Raw genomic sequence first — 15555 nt, 5'->3', positions numbered from 1 at the left:
AAATCAAAACAATATATATGTAACATATATTTGATTGTATTATATTGCATCATTGAACTTAATTAAAAAAAATAAGTAAATAAAAATATAATAATAATCTTAAAATTTCGAAATAATTAAAAAATATAAGATTTTATAAATAAAATTATTTATTCTTTTTAAAAAAATTTAAGTTTTATTAAATTTTATTTAAATTTAATAAAAAAAAATATATAATAAATATATATTTGTTGATAATTGTTGAAAAATTGATATTTGTTGAAAATAAATATGTATCTATTATTAATATAATTCAACTATACTTTAATAGATAATTTATTTCATACTAATTTTATATTTCTTAATTTGTATTACGTAATATTTTAATATCTATATAATATTACAACAAAAAGCTTTATTATTATATTTTGAATAAATATTTATAAACTTCCAATATCATTAAATCTTTTAAGTTTTTCCGGAAATATATCTTTAAATAAAACTGGATCTGCACGAAATTCAACTGATTGTAATGGCATTGATCCATAAATTAAAGAGAATCTATTTATACATTGAGTACGTTCTACCATATGAGTTAAATCTGCTGATAACATTTCAGTATTTGTGCATTCTGGACATCGAAATTTTTTTTTTGGTGTCACCTATATAATAATATTAAATATTTTATACATATTATATATATCTCAAATTAAAAAAAAATTATAATAAACTTACTTTTATAGGTGCTTTTCCTGTAATATTTGCTATTAAAAAATTCATAGCTATATCTTCACAATTCATATGTTCATCAACCCATTCTTTTATATCACCAGGCATAGCAGTAGTATACATATAATTCCAATACTGAAATATATTAATAATTATATAATGAAAAAAGATATTATATATTAAATTACAAATAAAACATTATACCTAATTTTTTCAGAAACTTGTTCAGGAATATCCGGGATCATAAGGAAATTTATAATGGAAATATTAAAAATATTATTTTTCAGGAAGGAATAACATAACAAATTTAAAAAATTATATTTTTGATGTCTGAAATAAAAGTTTGTTGGAATCTAAATCTGTTTAAATAATGATAAAATATTATATAATAATATTATATTACTTTATGATGGAATGCAGCTCCAGTTAAAACCATAGAAATACTGTTAGTCCATTCACTTTCATATTTCCAACAATTTGTTCCATTATCCCACATATGAATTCTAGATGGAAAACCAACTATTCGATCTGGGAATTCTCTCCATATCTAATGATTATTTATTATTATTATTATTATTACTATTATTATTATTATTATTACTATTATTATTATTATTATTTAAATTATAATAAACAAACCTCATAAGCAAATTCTACTTCATCAGCAGTTAACATAATAATATCATCATCTATTGATAAAACTGCTTCAGTTTCAATTTCATCATAAGGATAAAATCTATTAGATAGTTTATTTTCTTTTGTTTGTATAACTTTTAATGGTTTACTCAATTTTGGCCATCTAGATGCTATAATACATAAAAAAATTTTAATTTAAATAATATTAATATAAATTAAACATTATAATATTAAAATATTAATATGGAAAATTAAAATTTACGATGTGGCGGATCTTTTTGTTGATTATTCCATATAACTAGAACTTTAGATAAACTTGGTACTTTAACAAGTTTATTAATTAATAGAAACAGCAATTCCAATCTATCATATGTTAAAATTACAGCAGTAAATCCTCGAGTTTTTGGCACAGTAATAGGTAAAAACAATGGAGATGTAATATCCTACATTTATAAATAAAATAATAATTTAATTTATTGATAATTATTATATAATTAATATAATTTTGACTTTCCTTGTGAATTGGTATATTCCAAAATGTATAATCTCTACTTAAATGTGGAAATACACGATCTGCAAGTAATTCCAATGTGGTTTCTATTATTTTTTCCATAGATTTAAAGTATTTTTCATAAAGCCATGCACCTTGTTGTTGAAGTTCTATAATTCGTTCTTGAGATATTTTTTTTAAAACTGATGTTAATGATAAAATATCTACTTCTCGTATAAATATAACAGCTCTACACATAAAATAATACAAATAAAATATATTTATTATATAATAATAAAAAAGCTAATATATAATTAATTAATTATTATAATATATAATACCTAGTCCAATCTATTATACCATGAAAAGGCATTGTCAAAGAATCAGCTATAATTACAGGTATAGAACCTGCTGCCATACATTCTAAAAGTGTAGTTTGACCAAGTCTTGCACCTCGTATTACTAAACAAAATGTTGCTGTCTAACAATATTAATTTTAATGTAATACAAAATTTTATTTGTTTTAATTATAATGATTATTACAATATTACATACTTGAAGCACATTAGGATACTTATAAACATCTTCTCCTGCACATCGAATTGTATTATTCATAGAATTATAGTGAAAACATGTACCTAATATAAAAATATCTTTTGGTGATATAGATTTAATTTCTAACAAATCTTGTTCAGAAGCAGAATTAATGTTCATTTGAGATGATATGATTAACCATGGTCTAGAATATATAAATATTTATTATTATGAATAATTAAAAGATTATAAAGTTTATTACCTTGTATTATTAAAATTTAATTTAAGACTATTTACAAGAGGACTATATACTGGTAAACTGATATCAAAACCAGATCTATATATTAATGAAGACATTCCTGCACCTGCAATCATTGCTTTTCCAACAGGTACATCAATAACTGTATTATAATCAGGTACAGTTCCTGGTATCATATTAAATATCAAATGATTTTCTCCATTATTCCAGCTGAAATTTGATTAAATTTTATATAATGAAATTATACTTAATTTTTTCAACATTATATTTATATTTTATATAAATATATAAAACAAAAAGAAACTCACAATGGCAATGATTTCAGAGCTTGTGAAACTTCTTGTAATTTTAATCTATTTTGATTTAATGTATCAATTGAAGGAATGAAGATACATGCTTCATATGGATTTGGTGTATAAAATTTACTTGAAATAATTGTATTTAAAATTTGATAAAACTCTTTTGTTATATGACTTGTTATAGATCTTTCTAACGAATCTACATATAATTTTGGTGGATAAACATATACTAAAAGCTTATTTCCTTGACTGCCACAACGATAAACATTAAAACAACTAAAGTATGTGCAAGAACTATTTGTGGTATCTGCCATTGCAAAATCTGCATCTATTACTTGTACAGGTAATGAATGTAAATCATTAAGAACAATGGGATTATATACAGAACGCTTTTGTGTACTTCCAAATTTAAAAATATGATATGTCATAATTAATATTATAAATAATGTAAACATTAACAAAAATATTACAAAAACATTATGATAATAATAAAAAATTCTATTTACTTTATGTGACATTCTTGTTGTTAATACCATATTGCTCTTTTTTTATTAAATAAAAAGCAATTTATTTAAAAATATATTATAAAATACATGTAGAAATATACATATTAATTATAATCATTAATTTAATCATTTTATTTTTTTATACAAATCATTATAAAAAAAAATTATTACGATATCAAATACTGTCTGATATAATTATATTAATAAACTAAGATGTTATATGAAGAATATATTAATAATTACTTGATTTTAACTTTCAAATAATTCAGTTTTTTTCTCAATTTTTTTCTATTAATATAATAATACTTTTATTATCTATTTTCTTCTTCTTTATATTTATATAAAATGATTCATATTGATGTAAGCTATTTTTGAGGTTATATTCTAAAACATCACTTACACTTATGTTCAGTGTAACTATAATATTGTTTTTTAATAAACTTATATATACATATATATATATATATATATATTAAAATAGTTCTTTTTGTATAATTGTATCACCAATAAGTATTAAATATAAAAATGAGTTAAATTTTATTATAAATATGTATATTATGTAATTATATATTTGTATAAATAATTATAAATATCGTATAAAATTTAAAAAATATATCATAAAATAATTTTTTTAATATATTATTTTTTTAGTATATATAAAATGAATCCTTTAACGTGAGTATTTTTATAAAGTTCATTTGTAAATATAAATCTAATTGTTTAATTTATTATTTATTTAATTATAATCGTATATGTTTAGAAACGTAAAAAATATACAAAAACTTGGAGAACAAGAATTATTAGGCGATAGAAAAACATCTTGGCATGATCAATATAAAAATAGCGCTTGGATCTTTATTGGTGGATTACCATATGATTTAACAGAAGGTGATGTAATAACAGTATTTTCTCAGTAAGTATAAAATTCAAAATAATTGCTAAATATTTATTTAATAAATATTAATTATTATTTATTTAATAATATTAATTATTATTTATTTAATAATATTAAATAATTTATTTAATAATAATTTAATTAATAATGATAAGTTTATCATTATAGATTTGGAGAAGTTGTAAATATAAATTTAATTAGAGATAAAGATACAGGAAAGCAAAAAGGATATGGTTTTTTATGCTATGAAGATCAAAGAAGTACGATATTAGCTGTTGATAATTTTAATGGTACTAAGGTAAAAATATTTTTGAAATATTATTGTTATTATTATTTTTGTATTAAATTTTTTAATAATAATGAAAGATGAAATACTTAAAATAATTGTAATATGTAATAAAAATAATAATAATTATATAATTTTAGATTTTAGGCAGAACAATAAGAGTTGATCATGTATCAAATTATAAAACACCAAAAGATTCAAAAAATATTGATGAAGAAACTAAAAAATTAAGAAAGGAAGGTTGCGCTCCCAAAAGATTTAGTTATTGATAATATGCTATTATTTTTAGTATAAATATGTTTATAATATTATAATATAATTGTATATTATATTTTTACAAAAATATTTGATTTTTAAGAAAAAATTGTAGTTTTTATTAAAATATAACTTACACTATTAAAAACAACAATTTAATTTACATTTTAATTTAAAGTTAATGTAATGTAGTACAAAATTAATTTCTTGTATTTCTTTAAGTAAGTTTAAAATTAAATATATATTGAAAATTTTAAAACTTATTTTTTACAATATCTTCATTTCAAAATATTTAAATTAATTATAAAAGAACATTATTTAAATAAAAATAAATTTCAAATAACAATTAACTTAATAAACTAAAATCTATGAATCATAAAAATATTCAAAAATATTATTCTTCAATTTAATTTTATAGGTAAATTAATAATAATGTAATATGAAGTTGAATTGCTTTGTTTCATATATATAATATTTTATAATATCATTTAATTTATGCAACTTTTGTTTATATATAATATATTATGTAATTTTAATAGAAATTTTGATTTTTTAAAACAATATGAATTTGTATTACTCTTTAAACTTAAAAAGTAAGAAAAAGAAAAACATAAGTTGTTTATAATAATAATATAATGAAGAATATCATTTTAAAAATACGATAATTATTATATTGATAAATATATTTTTAAAAATGCTTATATATTTTGTTTGTCAATAATGACAAACAAAAAATTTTAACAATATCTATCTAAATAAGCAATTATATTTTTGAATAAGCTCTTTGTGAATTTATATTTTTTGAGTAGAATGGTATCAAGAAGAACCAAATTCACTCATCCATTTTTCATATTTTTCTAAATCTTCTTGAGAAACGCTTTTATTACATCTTTCAACAGCTTCATCAAAATCTGCAGCAGATACAGGTAAATCTAATTCTTCTTTTGGTAATTGTCTGATTTGATCGGGTTTTAAGCCCGCAATTTTTTTCCGCATAGACATCATAGATGCATCTCTATATTTAAATATGTAGAAAATATACATATATATTATATATATAAAATTATATAAATATATTTTTAATATTTGTTTACCTGCAAACATTTGTAATATCTGCACCAGAGTACCCTTCTAATTTTTTCGCAATATCTGCTAAATTTACAGATAAATCTACCTTTACTTCACGTAGATTAATTTTCAATAATGCTTCTCTACCTTCACCTGTGTACTCCAATTTTTTTTTTTAGGAAATTGAAGTATATATCATAAAAATTATTTCTATTAAATTTTAATAAAACTTACGATTTGGTAGTGGAATATAAATACGTTTTTCCAATCGTCTTCGAAGAGCTTCATCAATATCCCATGGAAAATTTGTAGCTGCTAATACCATTACCACTTTACTTGGATCTTCACTAAAAAAAATTTTGTTTTATTTATTTTATAGACTTTTATAAAGTATAGTATATATACTATTATTTATGTAATTTAATTTCATGTAATTGTTTTACCTATTGGAACTTATACCATCCATTTGAACTAAAAGTTCAGATTTTACTCGTCGTGAAGCTTCATGTTCAGATTCAGATCCTCTTCTAGAGCATAAAGAATCAATTTCATCAATGAAAATAGTACTAGGAGCATAAAATCTAGCCTGCATAAATATCCATAATAATTAAAAATTAGTAAAAAATAATTTTAAATTCATTTTTTGAAAAAAGATAAAAAGCATAAATTACAAATACCATTTCAAAAAGGAGACGAACAAGTTTTTCTGATTCTCCTCTGTATTTTGAAGTAAGTGTAGAAGATGATACATTAAAAAAAGTTGTTCCACATTCAGTAGCTACAGCTTTTGCTAACATTGTTTTTCCAGTTCCTGGTGGACCAACCATAAGTACTCCTTTCCAAGGGCGACGAATTCCCTGAAAAAACAATCCATATTTTATTATATGAAATATAACATATACAAAATTATTAAATATACTTTAAAGAAATCTGGCATCCACATTGGAAGTACAACAGCTTCTTCTAATAATCGTTTTGCTTCATGTAAATCAGCTATATCATCCCAATGAATATTTGGATTTTTTTGAACAATATCTCTTTCTGTAATATTTATGTAAATATATAATAATTTATTTTATTTTAAAGTTACTAATATAATATATAGTTTACCTAATAAATCAACCAAATCTCTGTCATTTCCAGATGGTTCAAATTTACGTTCCTCTACTTCTATATCTATTTTTTCAGTTTCCAATTTTTCCTATAAAAGTTATTTATTTCTTATAATATTATACTATATGTAAAAATATAATAAAAATTATATTTTGTACATATCATTTTTTATATATATACTTTATATAATAAAAATGAAATATACTTTGTTTACATCATCTTTTTTTTGTATTTTTCTATCATCTTTTTTAACCATTGCTTTGGTATCTGATCTTTTTCCAGTAGTTACAGATTTTCGTATACTTGTTCTATTTTGTTGTTTTGATTGATTTTTTAATGGTTTAATATTTCTATAAATATAATTTAATAATATTAATATAATGTAACACAAGTGATAATTTTAATTTTATTACTAATTTAAAAAAATTACTTTTGTTCAGCAGGTGTTAAAGGTGGCCATACATCTGGATCCCTTGCAGGTGTTTGATTCCATGAATTATCTGAATTATTATAAGTCCACAAAGTTGGATCTCTTGTAGGCTCTTCAAATGATAAGCACGAAGTACCTAAAAATTTATTTTATTATATTTGTATTTTTATTTATAATATATATACATATATAATAAATATAATAATATTTAAATATATATATTTATATTTATATTTAAATATATATATATTTATATTGTATACATATTCTTATCAAATATTTTTCATAAATAATAGTACCTAATAACCTTTCTCCATGCGTATCAACTTTAAAAAGTTGTAAAGTATTTGAAGTTGCTTTTACTTTTTCAAATTCTTGAACAATTTGATGTTGTACAAGTTGCCATTTAGCTTTCCGGGTAGCATCTGCAATGTTTGCAAGTAACCGATGAATTTGTTGAACAACGCCTTGATAATAAACTCCAGATGTATCATAGTTTCCAGTTAAAGCCATTTCACGAGCTAGTTTGGTATTTTCACAAATTTCATTGATTGAAACAGCCATAATTCTTCTAAAATATATATACATATAAGTATTTATATATAATGTGTATAATAAGATCATGTATAATGTGATATTATGAAATAATAAATGATATATTTAAATTAAAATTGTTTGGAAAATTAATTATAATAGAAAAAAAAAATAATTTATAAAATCTGAAAATTTAATATATATATATATATATGTATTAATTAAACCAATATTTTATTTATTTTTTCATTATAAACAATAATAATATTATATTTAAAAATTTGATAAAAAAATTATTTTATATGAATAGTAATTCTTTAAATATTAATCATTGATCATTACATAAATATCGGAGATATATAACTTAAAATAGTATGAACTCAAATTCCAAAAAAAAATAAATAAATGATTTATGATTAATATGTTGCGTAAATTTAAAAAACAATAAAATTATTACATAATTATTAGAAAAAAGTACTAACTCTAAGCAAATATATGCGATGTAATTTACTCGAATTTGTAAATTGTTGTCGCCATATTACTATTTTGAAATTACGGATTTTTTTTTAAATTTTTGCATTTGTTTAAAAATTTATTAATATTTAATATTTATTGTATTTTCACCACGTTTGTATGTCTACTTAAATTTTGATAAATATATATATATATATTCTTATAGATGACTATTAATTTAAAGGTTATTTTACTACATAATATAATATGAAAATCGATGTTATAATATAATTCACAAAATTTAAATTGAGAACAAAATAAAATTTTTTGAATATGTGATTATATTCAAATATTGAATTAAATAAACAATAATTGAATATAAAAAAATATTTTGTGGTTCAATGGTTTTAATATCTTCTAATATTGATAGTAATATTTAGTATAATATATTATTATAAACATATAGTGTTATAATTTTTATAAATAATATATTTCTGATGATTATAAAAAAAGAAAAATTTCAAATTATTAAAGAAATAAATGTTATAAGAACTTTTTAAATTTTAAAATATAAAAAAGGATATTTCTATGATAAAGGTTAGTATTACGTCATAATATTTAAATAATAGTTATTTCTTTCTTGTAAAATATTTAAATGTCTACATAAAAATATACATTACATAAAATATTTTTTTCATTAGATATGGAAAAATTAACAATGCATGAAGCAATCAAACCATTAGCTTGGTTGAAGGGTATATGGAGAACTAGAGAAAATTGTCCTGGAATTGGTAAATTTCCAACAATTACACCTTTTGAATATCATGAAGAAATGAATTGGCATTCTATTGGTCAACCAATGTTAAATTATGTTGCAAAAAGTTGGGATGCTGAGACAAAGAAACCATTACATTATGAAATGGGTTTTTTAAAAATAATACCTGATACAAATAAAGTACATTTACTTTTATCTCACAATTTTGGTGTAACAACAATAGAAGAAGGAATATTTGAAAATAATATTATTAAATTGAGATCAACTAATATAAGACGACCAACAAAAGTGGCAAATTCACACAAAGTAATTGAGGTATAATTATTTAACTATAATTATTTAAAAAATAAATTAATAAAAAAATGACAATATATAATTTTAAAAAAATTATTTAGATTCAAAGAGAATTTAAACTTATTGGAGATTGTCTACAACATACATTATATATGGCTACAGAAAAAACACCAGAATTACATGAACATGTGAGCGCAGTTTATATTAGAAAATGTGACGATGCTTAATAAAATGTAATAAAATGTAAAAAAATAATATTTAAAATGTTTTTATATAGTTACAATAAATTTTTAACATAATAATTTTTATAAAAAAATCAGAAAAATTTCAATAAAATATATTACAGTAATAAGGATTTAAATTTAATTTATTTGATTTATTATTTATTTATTTTGTAATAATCTGTTTATTTCCAGAAAAAAATAATTTATATAATTTCGTGATAAGAATATTTATTTTATTTATTCTAAATAAAAAATATAAATAAATTTATATTTAACATTTAAAAATGAACATTTTATTTTTAAAAATAATTAAATAATTAAATTAAAAATAATAAATAATAAATATACAGATTTTTTTTTATTATTTTAATAAATTTTTCTTTTTTTTTTTTTTGCAAAATTGATTGTAATATTTAATAATAATTAATAAAAATGAATTAAAATTTAGATTAATATAAATATTATTTTAAACAAGATTTTTTATTTTTAATATATTATTTTTATATTATCAAATTAAAACAAATAAAATTTTAAATAAATATTATTGCGTGAGTTAGAATAGGAGTAGGGACAACACCTGCGTGTTTACTTGCTGTAACACCCTCAACTCTATTCATTGCACAACGTCAAATACGACAGTCGTTCGTAGTACCGAACCAAAGAAAGATCGTTACAATAATTCTTGTTATTCAAAATAAAATAAATTTATATTATATCGTAATAAGTAAAATATTTAATAAATTTATTGATCACTTGTTTCAATTATTTAATCAATAATTGAAATGGTTTTACAAAGTATCAAAGTAAATATTCATTATTTATAAATTTAATATATATTTATTACATTATATATGGTTATATAAAATGTTTACTAGTTATACGAAATATGTTATATGTAAATATTGTTTATTATTGTCAATTTTATTAAAATTTTTCGTAATAAGCGCCAAATATCGAATGTCGATACAGTCGATAACTTAAATTTTTGAATTAATTTCAAGTTGAATTATAAATTGTTATTAATTATGACATCGTTTTACGATAATTATGATTATTATAAAAAAATGTTGGAACTACAAGAAAAGTTGCGAAAAAGGTAAGTATATTTTTTTTATATAAACAATATAGTAACAATATACTAAAATTTATTAATAAGTATAGAATTATAAAATATAAATAAATAGATTATTATATATGTTCCTGAATAATTGTTACAGTGAAGAAGAAAGAATAAGATTAGAAGAAAGATTTAAAATACTTATACAGGAATCTCGTAATAGGTAAAATTTTAAAATTATTTACGTAAATATGTTATTATTAAATTTATTATTTTTATAAACTATTAGAATAATCAATATAAGAATAATTAAAGAATTAATGTATAAACAGAAAAAAAATATTTTTAAAAACAATATTACATAGTGGCAAATAATTGCTTTGTTATCGATTATATTCCTGTTTTACGTAATAATAATAACAATAGAATTTTGGAGATTATATATTGATTAGGAAGTGACCTAGTTTTAAGAAAGTTGTCACAATCAATACTAACTTTGTCTTATAATTGACTTCGAACATGAATTTCATGTTCTTTGTGTTTATATTTTGAAATATATTTTAACCTTTAGAAATTGAAAATTTTAATCGCATAAAAATATATAAGAAATATTTGTAATTTGATATTTTAATCTTTATTTTGATATAATTAATATAGATATATAAAAAAATATAATTATGTAGATAAATATATTATACATAATTTTTTGCCAAGATCACGCAATGTTCTTCGATCGTATGTTCATATATATTATGAAGTGTATATTTACATAGTAGACAATAAATTATTCAATAAATTATGATAAATTGATTTTAATAAAATATAAACTTGTTTTAATGATCTTACAATTATCGATTGTTTAAATTATATAATTTTCTTTAGAAAAAATTTTTTTTTGAAAAAGAGATTACAAAATTATTGATATTTCAGGCATGATGCGTGTATAAATAGATTACGTTTAAGATATATAGAATTTTTAGAAGAACAGCGCACGAGAGATGAAAAGAATCATAAACTTTTTGAAGCATTGGATAGAGTAGATAATAGTCTCACATTGATGTCTACAAAAACGGATAGACTTAACATTCTTAGAGTGAGTTTTTTTTATTCTTTATTATCATTTTGGTAATCTTATTTTATATTCTATATAAACAAATATATAAATATAAAGAAATTCAATATATATATATTTTTACATAAATTAATTTTAGCAAATAATATAATATATAGTAATTTATTAATTAATGCATAGTATATATAATTGTAATATAGATATAAAATATCTAAATATTTATTCGAAATGTGTAGCATGTTGTTAAATATTGCAACATAGAATATTTCTTTTTTACAGAAACAATATGAATCTTATCTTCATACGATTCCTCTTTCATCGACAAATAATATCAATGAGGACAATATAACAAATCAAGCTAAAGATAAATATTTAAAAAAAGATATCACTATGAAACAAATTTCTTCTGAAGCAGAAAATGTATCATCACCTAAATTGTTGCGATTGAATTCTCAAAAGAATCGATCGATTTCTCCGTCATCTGCGTCAGAAGATTTAATAAAATCGGTTCAAAACACATCTCATGATTATTATCAACGAAATATTATACAATCAAATGATTTAAATCAACAAAGAAACGATCAAAATATTTTGCAATCGTATCCGATAATTTTACAAAACAATGAATTGATTCAACAATTACCAACTCAAAATTTATTGCCACAACGAAAGCAGTCTTATATACAAATTGATTCAAATTTACACGTTCCATATATATCATCAAATCGATCGAGTTCATTAAATCAACAAACTCTTTCGCATTATAATTTTGATAAACCTTTATCAAAACAAATGGAAATAGCCCACACTATTACGCATTTTGTAAATCCGGAACGTACTATCAATGATATATCACAATGTAAATCTTCGGATATAACTAAAAATCGATATATTCCAATAAATTTACAATACATTCATTCATCATCAGTTGTACAATCTTCTCAACAAGAAAATAATAAAATATTATTAAATAATATACAAATGCAAACAAAAGATATCGATGAACTATCTCCAATTCACAGAACTATATCAACATCTATAAAACAAAATGACACATCTTCATTAAATGAATCTTTGATGTTATCGAGACAAGTTTCACCAAATTACTTTGATTATTCGTGGAAAAAATCTAATTATTTTAAACCAAAGCATAAATCTGTTAGTGATATTCCTGTGCGTTCATTAAAGACTTTCGACGTTGATAATATGATAAAACGTCACAAACATTTTACCCCAAAAATCTCAATTAATACAAGATTGTCGACAAATGCGAAACAATCCGCTATAGAAGACAAACGTAGAACAACGATGATTGTAGAAAATGAATTAGACAGTTACATTGATAAAATTCGGAAACTCCATTATGATCTTGATACGCAGAGTTTGGAAGAAATTAATCAAGAACAAAATATAACTGATAACATACCTAATATTTCTTCATTAGATGATAATTTAGGAGATTTTGTTGAATCGAAAGAAAATCAATCGAAAGAAAAAATATCTAAAGAAGTCGAAAAGGTTTTGGCATTAGCGGATGATCTCGCATCTAGAACAGTGGATTTAAATGTTGCTAGTTCTGGAAAAGAACGTATGAATAAAAATAGAAATATTGAATTGGTTGAAACCATGCAAAACCATATTCCAATTTTCGAAAGAAACTACGTCGCGTTTGCGAAAGACGAAATTAGCAGCGATATTAAGTTACATAAACCAAAATTAGATCTACTTCAAAATATTGAAAATTGTGGGAAAGAGAATATTAATAGTGTAGATAACATTCCAAGACAATCTCAACAGCAATTAATTAAAATGAAAAGCGATGAGCACAATGATTCCGATATTTCATTAGACGATAAAATTATGGAGCAAGATAATAAGAATGTTACTTTAAAAAATACACAGAAAGAAAATTATAATGAGAAAGATAATATTTATATCGCAATAGAATCAAATCTTAATCAAGATTTGTTTGATACTGTCGAAGATTTAGAACCATGGAATGTGGATCTTTTACAGAAATGGGTAAAGAAAATAGATTTAACTCAAGAAGCTGAAAATCATTTAGAGAAGGAAAAATTTGTTATTGATAATTTTAAATTAAAGGATAATGTAGGTCAAATTAGATCTTTAAATTTAGAGGAAAATACTGTGGAGAATGGAAAAGATTGTAGAGAAAATGTTAATGAAAAATATATAGATACAGATAGCACGAAAAATGAACAAGAAAGTCTTGAATCAAAAGAAGGATTCGTAAACGAAGTAGAAATAAATGAACATATTTCGCAACAACAAGAAAACAAAAATAAAAAATATACAAACAATGAAAATATTATTCAAAATATAGAATCAACGAAAAATCAAATTGATGATGAGAATAAAGTTGATAATGAGCAAATACAAGAATGTGATGAAATTAATTTTGTATCTGATAATGTATCTGAAAATAACAGGCAAGAAGTAATGGTACAAAATGATGAATATGGCAATCAAAATTATTTCGAAGATTCTAATCAAACACAAAATTATATGCAAAATTTTGAAACAGAATATACTGATTTAAATAAAGATTATGTTATGTATGAAAAACAAAATTATGATCAAAATGCATTATACGAAAATAATCAAAACCAAAATTATGATCAAAATATGTATGAAGCTAATCAGAAACAAAATTATGATTCAAACATGTCATATGAAATTAATCAAGATGAAAATTACAATGCAAATGCATTATATGACACTAATCAAAATCAAAATTATGATCCAAATGCATCATATGAAACTAATCAAGAACATAATTATGAACAAAACACAATGTATGAAAATAATGAAAATCAAGAATATCAAGAATATATTAATCAAGAATATATGCAAGGATCGAGCGAACAATACGAAGAATATATAGATGAACAATATGATTCTGAAAATCAGTATGAACATGATCCTAACATACAATACCAGGAAGATACGAATCAACAATATGAATATGCTTATGACCAACAATATGATTCGAATCAAGTAAGCGACACCCATGTAAATCAATCTTTTGCATATACTGATTATGATCCTAATCAAATACAACAAGAAGAAGATAAAGAAACACAAGAATGCAAAGAATTACAAGAATTAAAACATGAAAAAATAGAAGAAAAACTTGATACAAAAGTTGAGAATAAAAATGAAAAATTATCTTCTGAAAACGAAGAAAAAAAAACGAAAGATGTAATTAAATCTTTGTTAGATTCTGATACAGATAGCACAATCGAAAGAAATATATCAAATACAGAAAGTGATTTCGATTTTAATTAAAATACAAAAAAATCTGTTACAAAAACATATTGTATAAAATATATTTGATTCTCCATATGAAATTTTTTTTAAAACATATAATATGTGCTTATATTATATTTAATGATGCAAGTTTACTTTACTTTAATAAGTTACGTATGTTAATAAAAAAAAATTAATATTATATAATATTTCCATTCTAATTTTTTCATTGATTTTATTCGATTCATATTTATATCGATTTATATCATTATTTTTTAAAATAATATATCGAATACTTCTTAGATATTTCTTGAATTTTTATTTCTATTATAGTTTTAATGTGTGTGTGTGTGTGTGTGTGTGTGTGTGTATTATGTACAAATTTCAAGATTTAATA

The 15555-nt window shown here is 21.0% G+C and overlaps 5 protein-coding genes across 9 annotated transcripts; 3 read left to right on the top strand and 2 right to left on the bottom strand.

Annotated features, from left to right (window-relative positions):
• Positions 1-299: 299 nt before the first annotated feature.
• On the bottom strand, positions 300-3700 carry LOC107997927 (exostosin-2). Of its 2 annotated transcripts, none has more exons than XM_062075171.1 (10): positions 2936-3700; positions 2631-2837; positions 2390-2573; positions 2176-2315; positions 1861-2084; positions 1607-1789; positions 1348-1514; positions 1112-1255; positions 715-843; positions 300-641 (listed from the first exon to the last, which is right to left on the bottom strand). In XM_062075171.1, exons 1-10 carry the CDS (start codon positions 3460-3462, stop codon positions 420-422), a joined length of 2127 nt encoding a protein of 708 aa, XP_061931155.1. In that variant the 5' UTR covers positions 3463-3700; the 3' UTR covers positions 300-419. The 2 variants fall into 2 exon arrangements, 1 of the variants encoding a protein (XP_061931155.1); XR_009829779.1 differs by lacking the exon at positions 300-641 and adding an exon at positions 913-1038 and having other exon boundaries at positions 713-843.
• Positions 3701-3966: 266 nt separating this feature from the next.
• LOC133666113 (RNA-binding motif protein, X-linked 2-like) lies at positions 3967-5131 on the top strand. Its single transcript, XM_062075177.1, has 4 exons — positions 3967-4107; positions 4193-4345; positions 4496-4625; positions 4754-5131. The coding sequence occupies exons 1-4, from the start codon at positions 4094-4096 to the stop codon at positions 4880-4882; spliced, it is 426 nt and encodes a 141-aa protein (XP_061931161.1). The 5' UTR covers positions 3967-4093; the 3' UTR covers positions 4883-5131.
• Positions 4964-9273, bottom strand: LOC107997790 (katanin p60 ATPase-containing subunit A-like 1). Of its 4 annotated transcripts, none has more exons than XM_062075174.1 (11): positions 9147-9273; positions 7779-8050; positions 7480-7615; positions 7255-7399; positions 7047-7137; positions 6856-6977; positions 6614-6793; positions 6380-6522; positions 6171-6283; positions 5963-6089; positions 4964-5883 (listed from the first exon to the last, which is right to left on the bottom strand). In XM_062075174.1, the coding sequence occupies exons 2-11, from the start codon at positions 8041-8043 to the stop codon at positions 5685-5687; spliced, it is 1521 nt and encodes a 506-aa protein (XP_061931158.1). In that variant the 5' UTR covers positions 8044-8050; positions 9147-9273; the 3' UTR covers positions 4964-5684. The 4 variants fall into 4 exon arrangements, with proteins under 4 accessions (XP_061931158.1, XP_061931157.1, XP_061931160.1 ...); XM_062075173.1 differs by lacking the exon at positions 9147-9273 and adding an exon at positions 8496-8637; XM_062075176.1 differs by lacking the exon at positions 9147-9273 and adding an exon at positions 8496-8637 and having other exon boundaries at positions 7264-7399.
• On the top strand, positions 8711-9901 carry LOC107997904 (peroxynitrite isomerase THAP4). Its single transcript, XM_017056845.3, has 3 exons — positions 8711-9063; positions 9168-9556; positions 9637-9901. Exons 2-3 carry the CDS (start codon positions 9170-9172, stop codon positions 9760-9762), a joined length of 513 nt encoding a protein of 170 aa, XP_016912334.1. The 5' UTR covers positions 8711-9063; positions 9168-9169; the 3' UTR covers positions 9763-9901.
• A 463-nt stretch (positions 9902-10364) lies between these two features.
• Positions 10365-15366, top strand: LOC107997903 (protein PFC0760c). The gene is made up of 4 exons (XM_017056844.3): positions 10365-10855; positions 10977-11039; positions 11747-11909; positions 12168-15366. Exons 1-4 carry the CDS (start codon positions 10785-10787, stop codon positions 15195-15197), a joined length of 3327 nt encoding a protein of 1108 aa, XP_016912333.2. The 5' UTR covers positions 10365-10784; the 3' UTR covers positions 15198-15366.
• Positions 15367-15555: the final 189 nt, after the last annotated feature.

This window comes from Apis cerana, linkage group LG5 (genome assembly GCF_029169275.1).
Source record: "Apis cerana isolate GH-2021 linkage group LG5, AcerK_1.0, whole genome shotgun sequence".
Classification (NCBI taxonomy): domain Eukaryota; kingdom Metazoa; phylum Arthropoda; class Insecta; order Hymenoptera; family Apidae; genus Apis; species Apis cerana.
The sequence above is the reverse complement of the archived record's forward strand: the minus strand, read 5'-3'. Positions and strand labels throughout refer to the sequence as shown.

Coding starts and splice junctions, on each gene's coding strand:
- LOC107997927 (XM_062075171.1), bottom strand. CDS start 3,462: ATGGTATTAACAACAAGAATGTCACATAAAGTAAATAGAATTTTTTAT. Junction 2,838..2,935: donor GCTCTGAAATCATTGCCATT/GTGAGTTTCTTT, acceptor ATCAAATTTCAG/CTGGAATAATGGAGAAAATC. Junction 1,515..1,606: donor ACAAAAAGATCCGCCACATC/GTAAATTTTAAT, acceptor TATGTATTATAG/CATCTAGATGGCCAAAATTG.
- LOC133666113 (XM_062075177.1), top strand. Junction 4,346..4,495: donor GTAATAACAGTATTTTCTCA/GTAAGTATAAAA, acceptor TTATCATTATAG/ATTTGGAGAAGTTGTAAATA. Junction 4,626..4,753: donor ATAATTTTAATGGTACTAAG/GTAAAAATATTT, acceptor ATATAATTTTAG/ATTTTAGGCAGAACAATAAG.
- LOC107997790 (XM_062075174.1), bottom strand. CDS start 8,043: ATGGCTGTTTCAATCAATGAAATTTGTGAAAATACCAAACTAGCTCGT. Junction 6,523..6,613: donor TTCGTCTCCTTTTTGAAATG/GTATTTGTAATT, acceptor ATATTTATGCAG/GCTAGATTTTATGCTCCTAG. Junction 5,884..5,962: donor GATATTACAAATGTTTGCAG/GTAAACAAATAT, acceptor ATTTAAATATAG/AGATGCATCTATGATGTCTA.
- LOC107997904 (XM_017056845.3), top strand. CDS start 9,170: ATGGAAAAATTAACAATGCATGAAGCAATCAAACCATTAGCTTGGTTG. Junction 9,557..9,636: donor ATTCACACAAAGTAATTGAG/GTATAATTATTT, acceptor AAAATTATTTAG/ATTCAAAGAGAATTTAAACT.
- LOC107997903 (XM_017056844.3), top strand. CDS start 10,785: ATGACATCGTTTTACGATAATTATGATTATTATAAAAAAATGTTGGAA. Junction 11,040..11,746: donor ATACAGGAATCTCGTAATAG/GTAAAATTTTAA, acceptor TTGATATTTCAG/GCATGATGCGTGTATAAATA. Junction 11,910..12,167: donor ATAGACTTAACATTCTTAGA/GTGAGTTTTTTT, acceptor TCTTTTTTACAG/AAACAATATGAATCTTATCT.